Source organism: Pantherophis guttatus, chromosome 4 (genome assembly GCF_059756535.1).
Source record: "Pantherophis guttatus breed Tessera chromosome 4, ASM5975653v1, whole genome shotgun sequence".
In the NCBI taxonomy this organism is placed as follows: domain Eukaryota; kingdom Metazoa; phylum Chordata; class Lepidosauria; order Squamata; family Colubridae; genus Pantherophis; species Pantherophis guttatus.
The window spans coordinates 33,546,429-33,559,805 of NC_142066.1; the positions used below are offsets into that span (position 1 = coordinate 33,546,429).

At 34.6% G+C, this 13,377-nt stretch overlaps 2 protein-coding genes across 2 annotated transcripts; both read right to left on the bottom strand.

Annotated features, from left to right (window-relative positions):
• Window positions 1-64: 64 nt before the first annotated feature.
• Window positions 65-1,481, bottom strand: LOC148113965 (vomeronasal type-2 receptor 26-like). The gene is made up of 2 exons (XM_087893566.1): window positions 1,409-1,481; window positions 65-966 (listed from the first exon to the last, which is right to left on the bottom strand). The coding sequence occupies exons 1-2, from the start codon at window positions 1,479-1,481 to the stop codon at window positions 65-67; spliced, it is 975 nt and encodes a 324-aa protein (XP_087749692.1).
• Window positions 1,482-4,516: 3,035 nt separating this feature from the next.
• Window positions 4,517-12,003, bottom strand: LOC148113966 (extracellular calcium-sensing receptor-like). The gene is made up of 6 exons (XM_087893567.1): window positions 11,912-12,003; window positions 10,808-10,963; window positions 9,825-10,116; window positions 6,797-7,651; window positions 5,992-6,141; window positions 4,517-4,609 (listed from the first exon to the last, which is right to left on the bottom strand). The coding sequence occupies exons 1-6, from the start codon at window positions 12,001-12,003 to the stop codon at window positions 4,517-4,519; spliced, it is 1,638 nt and encodes a 545-aa protein (XP_087749693.1).
• Window positions 12,004-13,377: the final 1,374 nt, after the last annotated feature.

The window sequence follows — 13,377 nt, forward strand, 5'->3', positions numbered from 1 at the left end:
ACAGCTTTATTTTAAAAAATGCTACCTTGTAAAGTATGGAAAAGGGCATCACTTGATAAAATCATCATTTTTTCCTCCTCATTAGGTGTTCTTTGGTATTCAAATTAGGCCTTAAAGCAATTATATAACATTTAGGAAGAAAGATGCAGCCCAGCAAACCAGCACTAGAGGCCAAGATGGAAAATATCTCCACCGCCACCATGTACTTCCCCTTGGTGCTCAAATAAGTTGGAACAAAGGATATCCAAACACTGCAGAAGACCAACATGCTGAAAGTGATGAACTTGGCTTCATTGAAAGTATCCGGTAATTTCCTGGCCACAAAGGCAACTATGAAACTAATAACAGCCAAGAAGCCCAAATAGCTTAGGACACTGTAGAACATAGTCACAGAGCCTTGATTGCACTGAAGAATAATTTCTTCAACTACTGAATCCGTATCTGTGTCTGGGAAGGGGGGAGAAGTTGTTAGCCATGTTATGCAAATACTTATTTGGATAAGAGAACAGGAAATGACAATGGAGTTGGACAGTCTCTTTCCCACAAACATTCTCATCTTGGATCCTGGCTTAGTAACCTGGAAAGCCAGAACCACTGTGACGGTTTTTGCTAATACAGAAGAAACAGCCACTGCAAAGACAACCCCAAAAGTCTTTTGTTGCAAGAGACAAACTATCTCCTCAGGATGACCAATGAATAGGAATGAAGAAAGGAAGCAGAGCAGGAGGGAGATGAGGAGAATGTAGGTGAGGTCTCGGTTATTGGCAATGATGATTGGAGTGTTGTGGTTCTTCACAAATATTACAAGCACTGTCACCGAGAGCAAGGAAAACAAAAGAACAAAGAAAACTAAACTGATTCCCAAAGGTTCCTTGTAAGACAAAAATGTCAAAGTTTTAGGAATACAGGAATCCTGATTGTTGCTTGGATAGCTTCCTTCTGGACACAAGTAACAATCATTTGTGTCTGAAAAATAAAATGATTTGGAGATCTTCTGCAGAATGTAGAGTTAAGTATATCTTTATAATATTCTTTACATTGTTTAGAACATTTTTATTTCCAGTTCATTAAACACTTAAATATTAGTCTATAGATTTCAAGAATGCTCTAACTTTTTAAACAATCTGTTTAATGTGGTGATGTTGTATTTTAATTTCAAAATGATATGTAAAAGATTTTTAAAATTTTAATTTTTTATATAATTCCCCATATATTCTATGGATTTAAACTAGGTAGGATAATAATGGTCACCTGATTTGTCTTCAGCAAGTCCTAATATTACAGTATGTCAATCCCATTCAAAATATTGGACATAATTGTGGGCAAAAGGAGATTTCAGGTGTACAATGTTGCATTTGGAAACTGCTACCTCACTGTGTGAGATAAATCCCAATATAACATTTCTTACCCTCCTTTTCTGAAATCTTCCCATCTGGACATGGAATGCAGTCATAGCAACAAAAGGGCTGCCCTTCCTTCATTTTCTTGCTGGAACCAGGTTGGCAACTCCCGGTGCATATAGAAACAGGCTGGGACTGAAGTAAAAACAAACAAACAGACAGACAAGAACAATGATGATATAGTCTGAGTTAGGATATAATTAATAATAAGTTATTAAATTTGTATGCTACCCAATTCAAAAACTCTTAACAATCAAACAAATGAATTACAATAAAGTTAATTGATGATGATCGTGATAATGATGTTATTCATTCCATTTTTGTGATGTCTTCCTTGGATGACTCTCCAGATTCCTCCTCAGGTGTCATCTCGGGGCAGGATGAGCCCATTCCTGGAACATCAGGAACTGAGTTGATTGATGGTTCTGAATGGCCATCCAGAAGAGATTTGGAAGAGGCTTCAGCTGGGGAAAGTTTGCAGTGGCAGACAGCCAGCAAAGAAGAGGAGGAACTGCCTTCTGTACCTGATCTGAGAACATGTACAGCAGAGAATAGGCAGGAGCAGCGGAGGTCAGCCAGACTACTCAAGAAGAGAAAGCTTTACCTATCTTGACAGGCTGCACTGGAAGCCGGCTATTTATCATGGCAGACAGACAAAGGCTGGGAACAACATATCTTGTTTTGTTTTGGTCATCATGTTTCCTGTTTCACTCTGGATTGACACCATGTGTGGAATTGATTCGTGTCTTAGAGACACTGGACTTTTCTTGCCTTGTGAGCTCTCTTGTGTGTGGATTTAAGTTTTGCCTGATGGATTTAAGTTTGTCTGGTGAAGTCATTTTGTTTGACCAAATTTCAAGTGCTTTATGGACTATTCAGTGTTCTGTGGACTGCTTGTGGCTGGACTTAATTGGAACAGTTCTGGGTTTTTGGTGAAGAGAATTGCTGCAGAATATTAATAAACTCACTAAACTACAATTACGTGATTGTGTGAGAGAGTAGGGCAGCATAGTTGTGTCTGAATCTAATTGATTCTATGGGCTAGATCTCTCCACATCTTCTGATGTTGTACTATTTCTTTGAGTTGTTCTATGTTCTGGCAGATGTCAGTTATATTGGCGACTAGTCACCATGCTGTTTGGCAGCCTGGTTTCCTTTTACCGCTAATTCTTCCAAGTATAATTGCTTTCTATAAAATTGTTTAAATGCTATATTCTACATATGAAGACACTGGCCTACTACCACAGTATTCTCTATGGAAACATGCATCAGCTTTCCAGCTTTTGATATACAGAACTGGTATTGTGACAATCTATAGTATTCCATTTTGCAACTATTTTTTAAAGAGGAATTGCAGCATTCATTCTTGAATTTGCTTCATTAACCATTTTTGGTTACATAAAAATAATGTTTAACTCATTGTAGAAAACTTCAGCCTTATACCTACTGTTACAGTAAGAAAAATATAAGCACTATTAGCGTCCTTGACCTATAAGCATTTGTTTTACTGTTTGAAGTTATGATGATGCTGACAAAATAACTCTGCTAGAGAGAAGTTCTCTCTCTCACACAGTCTGCTAAAAAAAACGTTCCCTGAAGATGGGCTCCAGCATCAGTTTGAAAGCTACAAAGACAAAATCCAGACTGAATCCTGCAACATTATCCTGAGATAGTGACACTTATATTTGCTTTCATTTTTTTAAAGTGACTTATGGCCAATCCTTGCACTTACAGTGTCACATCATTCCAATTAAACTTTGACCTATTCTTCAAAGCACCTGAGGGCAGGACAAGAACCAAGAGATAGATTGATAGATTTCTTAATTACCTAGAATTAAGGAGAAATTTCCTGATAATGAGTGCAATTAATAAAAGGAACATCTTGCTTCCAGAAGTTGTGGGTGCTCCATCACTGGAGGTTTTTAAGAAGCGATTAGACCATTTCTCTGCCATGGTGTTGAGCAGGGGGTTGGACTATAAGACCTCCAAGGTCACTTCCAGCTCTGTTATTCAATATTCTCAGAGAGCTACTTGGTCATGACTGGCTTCACGGACTGTGACTTGATGCTTTCACAGCTTTTCATGTTAACTTTACCAAACTTCTCATTTATTGCTAATTTGTTTTTTCTCTACAGTTAATGCCCATCTTTTTTCTCGTATGCATTCTTTCTTTTAGAGTGATATGGGGATCCAATAATGCCAGTTTGTAGTTCTTTGAATGTTTGAGGAAGCACTTTGTTGAAGGGTTATTACATCATATCTTGATTCATTGCTACTAACTAGTTTTACAATTTTCAAGCATTTATCTGATTCTTTCCATGTAGCATTTATTTAAGAGTTATTGTAGAGTTGTCCAGGAGCAGTAATTGTTTTTTTCCTGAAATCTTCATTTAGGTTTCATTTTTTTTAATGTCTTATTTTGGTACTGTATGTATCCTAGCCTCATGACTTTAATAATCCTAACCATGATTCTCTCTAAGTATTGAACTAATAGTTTTGGTATTGGTTGATGTGGTTTTGGCTTTTTGCAAAAACCAGTGATGGAGTGCTATTTTTGTGATTTGATGTGTTTTTAACTATGGGAGATTTCATATCTACTTTATGGATTGCTAATGGAAGCACATGAAACTAGCTAGGACACCTGCAGAAATTCTGCATTGATCTACCTACTTAAGTATATAAATGAATCTCCATTTCAGGATATCTTTTATGTGATCATATCCCATATTCAAAGCCTTCTTGGGATCAGACCATGTTGTACCATATTTTGCTGAGACCTAATTTCCTGGCTGCAAGAAAGGAATCAATCAGAATCAGTGGGGCCAAGCACTGATGAATGAAATTCAAGTTTATACACATTAAACAATCTCATACATTACATTTTTAAGTTTGGGCAGATTTGTCTCCAGGCAGAATGTTGAAAATGTACAGCATTTTTCTTTTAGACTTTTCTTAGATCTGAATTGTATAATCTCAAATAGAGATAGGCTGCTTGTTTCAGCCTTCTAGGTTGTAGGAAAAAAATGAGCCATCAAATTCCCTTTTGAATTAACTAATATCCATCCAAAAATAATTAAAGCAGGACTCATTGCTCAATTTCTGTCTAACAATTTAGTTCAGAAATTTGGGGTAAGATCATCATAAACTTTGTACAGTTGAAATTTAATCGTAAGAGTTGATCCAAAAAGAATTTTTTGTAAAGTAAGATACTGAAATAGAAAAACAAACACCCAGATTAAAATAAGATTAATCAAATCACTATGTTCATTCATTCTATAATTTAAAATTTGAAGAAGAGGAGGTACAACAGACCCACAATTATGCAATACAATATTTAAAAAGCAAAACTTAAACTGTATGGCTTTCCTCTTAAATCAACTATCATAATAATGATGAATTGTTGTAAGTCAGCATGAACAACACAATTGAAATTTATAACTAAAGAAAATTGAGTTGTAGGGTTTTTTTTTAAGAATATGAAATATCAATCTGTTTGTCTATCCATTAGACTCTGAATGGCTTACAACAGCAGCAGCAGCAGCAAAAACAACAACAACAACAACAACAACAAAACACAAACAAGTTACAATTATAAATATAAAAACAGATTAAAATTACAGAAATTAAAACAAAAAATTACAGAAAAAAAACACCACAAGGGATTGGAAGTGGGAGGTGGGGGTACCTTCTCTGTTAGTGCAACAACCACCTACAGCCAATAGCTTCTCCTTCAGGAGTCCATGCCAGCCAGCACAATCAGATTTTAAGGCTTTTCCTAAAGGCTAAAAGAGAGAGGGCAGATCTTATATCCTATGGCAAGATGTTCTAAAGATCAGGAGCTGTGGCAGAAAAAAACTCTTCTGATGAGTCCCACTAGCTGAGATTCCTTGGCTGATGGGATCAGCAGTGGGCCCATTCTGCCAGCACAAATGAGGTAGGCCAATCTGATTAGGCAAAGGCAGTTTCACATATATCTTATCAAATATTTTCTTTCATCATTCTAACTAATGAATTCATAAAAAGCCCAGATGAAGCAGCAACATTGTGGTGAAATTTAAAATTTGTTATTACCAGTTCTATGGGCATGGCTTGGTGGGGGAGTTAATGTGACTGGGTGGACGTGGCCAATTTTTTTTCCCTTTTAAAACCATTTTTTCTACAACCTCTTCAGCGAAGAGGTTGTAAAAAAATTCTTTCAAAAGGCTCTGATGATCCCAGCTGAGTTGCCTGATCGGCAGAGGCTTTTAAAAGAAAAAAAGCCTCCAATGATTGTGCAGCTCAGCTGGGCATGCGGGGTGGGCAGGGATTTTTGCTACCGGTTCTCTGAACCACCCGCCTCCATTGCTATTGGTCGGGCGATCCAGTCCGAAAAGGGAGCATTTCACCCCTGCATTGTAGACATTATTAGTTGTATTATAGTATAAGATCTTATTTCATCAGGTCTGAATTATTCATTTTATGCATCTAGCTACAAAGTAGGCTTGGTATAAATTTCACAGAAGTAGAATTCCACCTGGTTAAACCAACTGTGCCAGGTTATGACATCTTCATTTATGGTGAATATTTGGTCTGAAAAAACTGCAGGGTTTACCCTCCCGACTTTAACTCTAATGAAGGTTTCATTGGAAGAAACAATCCAGTTCAGTATATCATATCCAGCTAGCAATTCTCCATTGTAGTCAATAGAAACCAGATCCCCGGCACTGTTATTAAATGAGAGGCCTTTTAAAAAGGAGTGCAGCTAGATGGAAAAGAAAAGATTAAAACAATTAGAAAGTGGGGTTTAATTTTTTGGGGGGGGGGATCTAAGAAGAATTTGGTGCAGTGGAAGTCATGGAATAGAATAGAATAGAATAGAATAGAATAGAATAGAATAGAATAGAATAGAATAGAATAGAATAGAACAGAACAGAACAGAACAGAATAGAATACTTTATTTGGTTAAATGTGATTAGACACATAAGGAAGTTGTCTGTTGCAGAAACTCTCAGTATACATGCAAAACAACAGAGTAACAATTATCACAATAATGATATTAATAAGAGAGGGTAGTAGGAAAGATGAAAAAGGTAACAATAATGTTGTCATACCATATAGATAAATATACATAGACAAGACAGTACTGTGTGAATTAGGTGTTCAGCAGAGTGATGGGATGAGGGGAAAATGTATCTATGTCTAGTTGTTTTGAACTGAAGCATCCTGAGGACAGGAGTTGAAACAGTTTATGTCTAGGATGTGACAGGTTAATCAAGAAGGATGATATGTGACTAATCAAATCAGAGACTCGTATGTCCTTTCCAGAAATGGGAAAGGAGATCAAAATGAGTTCCTATAATTGATGTTATGGGGCTTATATTCTTATATTCAAATAAAGATAATGCTCAGTCCATTACCTGCCATGAATCTTGATTCTGAATCATCAACCGTCCATTATTTGCCCCTGACCACTGGGCAGATCTGGATGAAATCAGGGCATGCAATGCATGGGCTACTGCATAGACAGAATTATAAATACTGTAGCTGTGACCAGTCATTCTCTTTTCAAAAAAAGTTACAGGAAGATCTTCTAATTTCTCTTCTCCTGTGCAAATATCACCAGCTACCTCAACTACATTTGAAGTTTTAAATGAACAAACAAAGGATTGCTGCCAATAATCTTTGATAAATCCATCTTCCGTCATGGAAGGATTTCTACTTTCAGTAAATGACTGGAATCCTGGTGGGTCACTGACATGGATTGTGAAGGACAGAGCATCATTCATCATGTCAGTATCCCAATTTCTCTGATATACGTGTGAGTTGAGCTCCATTTGTGCTGTTAATATCCACACTTTACCTTTGACAATATCTGTTATTTTTTTTCTTGATAAATATGCTAGCCATCTAACTCTTACCATAATATCAGATTCTCCATAAAATATCAGAACATTAGCATTACTATCCATAATTTTATCATGTACTTCTGCACCTTCATTTAACAAGTCATAAATTTCATTAGGAGTTGTTAATTCACTGAGTCTCTCTATATATGAAAAACAGATGTTGTGTTGGGACAATAATGGAACAATCTTTTCTATAACCCTTTCTCCATTATCATTGGCCATCACAACTATCCCAATCCATGTCCACCTGAAATGGAGAAGCAGAGATAGAATCCCTTCATATTGAAGTCTTTCCAGTGGGCTCATCTGGAAGAAAAAAAGACTTGGTGTCTTATAATTCATGATGGGACTAGAGCCATAGACGATCTACATTAAGATTAAGAACAAAGAAAAGAGATGGAGAGAGAGTCACATTTAATTGTTATTGTCAAGTTTTTTAAAAACATGTCATATATTCATATAGCAATAGAATTGCTTATGTAAATGAGCAAAACATAGCATTGCTTTAGTTAGAATGAAAGGATAGAAAAGAGAGATAAAGCAAAGAGAGATAGGAGGAGGAGGCAATCCTTATTAATAGAAAAAAATGGAGAAAATTAAGAGAAAATTCTGATTGCCTCTTTGAAGAGACTAGATACACCCAATTCACAAATAAACATATTCTGAGCAATTTTAAATGCAGTGTAGTGCTATGAATTGATTGATTGATTGATTGAATGAATGATATTTTATTATAGGTACCTATGTTTATTAGATTTAGGCTTTAAGAGAAGTACTTCAGGAAATGTGAGTTAGATGATATTCTGACTGTTATATTGTTCGTATGCCAGAAATATGTGAGGGAATTTTGTGTGTGTGTGTGTGCAACTAAGGGTAGTTGTAAGAATTACCGTTGTCCAGAAAAGATCCCTTCCCTTTTTGTTATTGTGAATTTGATTTGCACATTTGCATCCATGAAGGACTCTAAATAGGGTGAATAGTGAGTTGAATTGAATCTTAAAGTGGCCCTTGTTCCTGCAGAAATCTTTGCAGGTTTCTCAAAAGCTCTTAGACTTTGAATTGTTTTCGATAGCCTAACATTAGTAGTGCTAGTAAGGAGCTAATCTGTTAACTCCAAGGTTAACTTCAGATCAACAATCAAGTAAGCAATACCCCAGTCAAGAGCTATCAGTAAACAGCCCAATCAAAGAATCTCTAAGACCTCCCCCACCCATACAGACCGGCAAGTCATCAGATTATAAACTAGCAAACAGCATTCCTTACTAGCACTGATAAGTTTTATTTTTATTTTTTTTATTTATTTATTTTCATCAAACATGTATTTTATGACAGATATAAGTGTAAATATAATTATAAATACATGAAAAGGATACAAATAAAAGAAAACATTAGGACAGGGACGATAAGCATGCTGGTGTGCTTATGCACACCCCTTACAGATCTCTTAGGAATGGGATGAGGTTTACAGTAGACAGTCTAAGGTTAAAGTTTTGGGGATTTGGGGATTTGAGGAAGAAACCACAGAGTCAGGTAGTGCATTCCAGGCGTTGACAACTCTGTTACTGAAGTCGCATTTTCTGCAGTCTAGTTTGGATCGGTTTACCATGAGTTTGTATCTATTGTGTGCTCTTGTATTGTTTTGGTTGAAGCTGAAGTACTTATTGGCTGATAGAACATTGTAGCAGATGATTTTATGTACTATACTTAGGTCAGACTGAAGACAATGCAGTTCTAAATTGTCTAAGCCCAAAATTTCGAGTCTGGTGGCATAAGGTATTTTGTTGCAAGCATTTTGTTACCTAGTTAGGGTAATGAAATATCTGCAAGAAAACAAGCAAGCTCAGAGAGCACCAAGGACTCATCATTTCAACCATTAGCTACAAATATTGTCCTTTATTGGAGCCTTTCCATTGCTTGATTTCATATTTCCATTTTCCTTTATCGTTTCTTCTTTCCATTGGTGCATTACTTGTACTTTTACTACTTATATAGTGCATGGTTTGTATTGAACACTTTCTACATATGCCTCCAAGATTAGTTTTGATTATGGTTGCATAAAAATACATTTAATCAATAAAATATTTATTTTCTGCAGGAACTGTAGTTGATGTATACTGGACTTTTTCCCTATTCACCTTTTCTGTAACCTCTTCTGTATCTAATTTGTTTACTCATCTCTAAAATAATGTAATGTACTTAACCAAATTTAATGTGACAATATCTTTGAGAGACTAGACTATGCTAGAAGACTTTTTGGTATTTAAGATATAGAGTTTTAACATGACTGTGGAAATACCTCCAGGTCATTTAATCAGATTGCATATTTTTCATTCATACTATAGTTTCTTTTCTACGGTTAAGATTCTCTAGCTTGTCATTGTCCTTCTTTTTACAAAAGTTAGGTAAAAAGATTTTAACAGAGAAGAAGTACACAAGGTATGCTGTTATTTAGAAGAATCCCAATTTCTACCTCTAATCTACCAAATGAAATCTAGAAGTTCTAAAAAGTCAGGTATCTTCTGATAACTTTGAATTTTACCTGTGGGATCTTATAGATATCCAAGAGATTTGCAATGTCAGTGGAAGTTTTGGCATCTAGTCCTCCAATGATTGAAGTCAGATGACTCTGGATAACACAGATGTAATTAAGAAAAAAGCTCTTCAGGTTGTAAATCAGTAACATTGTGGCATGGTATGTTTTCCGTGCACTGCAGTGACTGTCATAGATGTTGAAACCAAGAGTGACATTGGATAAGATCTCTGAGTTTTGATTCATCTCCTGGACTGCAAATGCCAGGGCCACAATATTTTGGTAATATTTAGGTACTAATCTGAAATAGAAAAAAGTTCAATGTTGAATAAATATTTAAAAGATTTTTTAAAATATAAAAGTACTAATTATTGCAATTCATGTCTTAGAATATTTATTGTTATTAATATGTATGTGAAACTAAAGCAGTGAAGCTTTCATAAAGTAATTATTTCATATATATGGAAACTTAGAAATAGTACTTTGTACATGTCTACTTATTTATGCAAAACATCAACTTTTAAAATATCTACGTCATCCATGTATTTGTGTTCTTCCTTTATTTTTAGAAATCACTCTGCGGTTCTTAGATGTAGAATAATATATTTATAATGTATCTTAGGAACAGCTATAAACATCATTAAAGTATGAACAAATTCCACATTTTATTACAATTATCTCAATGGTATATAAATCAAAATTAAGAAAACCACAAGGAAGAATGTGTAAAATTCTCAGAAAAAATGCAGACTATTAAACTTTGCCAGGCATATCTATATAGAAAAATAAAGATTTCAATGGAGTTTTTTCCTTAATATTCTGGCCCAGACTTATAATTAAACTTTGGTTAACTGGTAAATAGTAAATAGAAATAGTAAAAATTTAAAAATATCCAATGCTTTGATACAACTAAACAGAGTAGACTAATTGAGTTATGATCTAATAGCAGCTTATATAGTTAGAATACATAGAACTAAGCATAAAATCCTTACATAAGCTCTTCAGGCAATGGTGGTGGTGGGACTTTGCTAAACTCTAGAGTAGCATGCAGGAAAGCAGCTAGAGTGACAATGCCACCCACAATGACATCTCCTGACTGATAGTACGTATGATATGGACCATGAGGACTTTGAACTCTACATTTGATACTATGTGAATTAGAAAGTAGGGGATTAAATAATGCTAGTGAGACAACTATTAAAGCTAACATTGTTGGAGAAAGCCAAATCTTTCCCTTACATCTAAATTATTCTTGCTTCTTTGATGATATTAGTATTCTAGTAACAAAAGGTGATTATAGAACAAACCTTGGAAAAGAGTAAGAAGCCTCCACAAACTATGTTGTATAATTGTAGTGGTTTTTATTCTCCCTAACATGAAAAAAGTTGCAATATTTATAATATTATTCATGTTTTATTTTTGGACACTGAAATTTTGTATCGGGTTGAACATAAACGAACTAACTACCATTCTTTCAAAATTAGATAGGTATGCAATTACTTTATGGATCCCAATAGAATTGGAGGAAAGATGTTTTGATTGATAGAAAAAAAAATGTTTCTATCTCTTTTGAAAAGAAAACACTGAAAATGAATGAGATTATTTTTTTAAAAAATACCAAAGGCAATCTTCCCTCAAGTTTGTGCTCTCTAGAGAGGTTGGATGCAGAATTTGTTGTTCTGTTGAACAACATGTTGTTCTAGGAGGATGTTACTGTAATATTGCTATCCTGCATGATCATGAATGTGATTCTAATATTTAGATAGTATCATAGCATATATATCATATGAATGAACTACAGATCTGATGGTCTCTGCTTTCACACAGACCCAAAGTCCCTGTTCCCTAAAATTCAAGTCTTCTGGTCATCTTTGAATGAGATGTTGTGCTGCTTTCAATACTGGCCAGCTTTGTCATTGTACAGAGCATTGTTTGATATTTATTAATATAAACAATTTCTTTTCTTTCATGTATTCTTAGAGTTCAATAAGGAACTCTATAATATCAATAAGGAACATATGGGTTTTATTAAAACAAGTGGAGACATGAAATTATTGATAAAAGATAGGACTATTTAATATTAAAATTAAAGTTACAGCATCTGAAAGGCATAAGTGAGCAACTTCTGCATAGTTACCAATGATCCTGTCAGAAGATCATTTTTAAAAATATTTTTAGAATCCGTCATGTCAGTCTTGGAATGGGCATTAAAGTATTTTGAAGGAACGATGCATGTTTTCTTGTGAGGTGAACAAAGATCTTAGTTACAAGATCAGGCTCTACTTTCAACTACTCTTTGTCTCTCACATGAATCGGTTGTTTCAGGATTGTAGATTGATGACAATACCATGTAAATTATTTATAATTAGTTAAGTAGAAAACAAAAACAGGCCAATTTATCAACACAGATAGCTATAAGACTGCTTTGCTGAGAGCTGAGTTATACATATTTACATACACATATAATAAGATAAAACAAATTACGTACAAAAGGACAGAAAAACTCAGCTCAAATAAAAGAAGGAAGTAAAACAGTACTTTATTAAATTATTTCAAGTATATTAATATATTTCAATTTTCATTGACAGAAATATCCTTTGAGATTATCACAGCATAAAACGTATTTAGAAAAATTAGAATTTCAGTTTTATCATTCAACATTTACTTAACTATCACATCCCTTTGAGAAAGGAATTCCAGGTTGCATCAGCCACACACTTTTGTTCACCTTGTCAATTGATCTATTAACCCACTAAATTCTGGGGAAATAAATGTAATCTAGGTTTTTAAGATTCAGTTTCTTTAATGGCACAAAGTGAATATGATTGATATTGGGCTACAGACATACATATGTAATAGGTAACTATTTCAGCCATAAAAATCTGATATCAACAGATAATATCAAATTCAAGATTGCAGATAAATCTGGATAGGGGGATAGTAAATGTTTTTTTTTACCCAATATTATTTTTCCCATTAACTTTGTTTTGATAGAGCTTGTTATTATTTTCAGTATATGTAGATCCATAAACTACTGAGAGTTCCCAAGCTTCTGAAGACTTTCACATTATCTTTGTGCAAGAACACTCACTTTTCTCTGCATTTTGCAAAGCAAGATGAAGGTCCTAATCATGCACAAGCAAACAGAAAGCAATGTGCATATGTTTTCCAAAGCAACTATGCGACCTTACTGATAGAAAACTTTCATATGTGCTGCTAAGTGTTGAAAGAACCCTCCTGAAGGTTCTCAACTGCCTCATCATAATGTACAAGAAAATAATTTGTTAATATAACAATTTCTTTCCCTTCATTAGTTGTTCCCTATTGTTCATGTTGGGCTTCAACAAAAGGACAGAACAATTGGCGAAAAAAATACAACCAAACCTAAAGGCTGCCACCATGTATTTCTGCTTTATGGGAGAATTAATTTCAGTCCCTGTTCTTAATAACACATGACAGCTGTAGAAAATATTATGAACCACAACCCTGGTTGGTTCACAAAATATATTTTTTTTTAAAAAAACCCAAACAACTAAACAACCATAAATTCCTGGTGTATAAG

Coding starts and splice junctions, on each gene's coding strand:
- LOC148113965 (XM_087893566.1), bottom strand. CDS start 1,481: ATGAAGGAAGGGCAGCCCTTTTGTTGCTATGACTGCATTCCATGTCCA. Junction 967..1,408: donor GAAGATTTCAGAAAAGGAGG/GTAAGAAATGTT, acceptor TTTATTTTTCAG/ACACAAATGATTGTTACTTG.
- LOC148113966 (XM_087893567.1), bottom strand. CDS start 12,003: ATGACGGATTCTAAAAATATTTTTAAAAATGATCTTCTGACAGGATCA. Junction 10,117..10,807: donor CCATTGCCTGAAGAGCTTAT/GTAAGGATTTTA, acceptor TTTCTATTTCAG/ATTAGTACCTAAATATTACC. Junction 4,610..5,991: donor TTAGAGTTAAAGTCGGGAGG/GTAAACCCTGCA, acceptor TTTCTATTTCAG/TATCTTACTTTACAAAAAAT.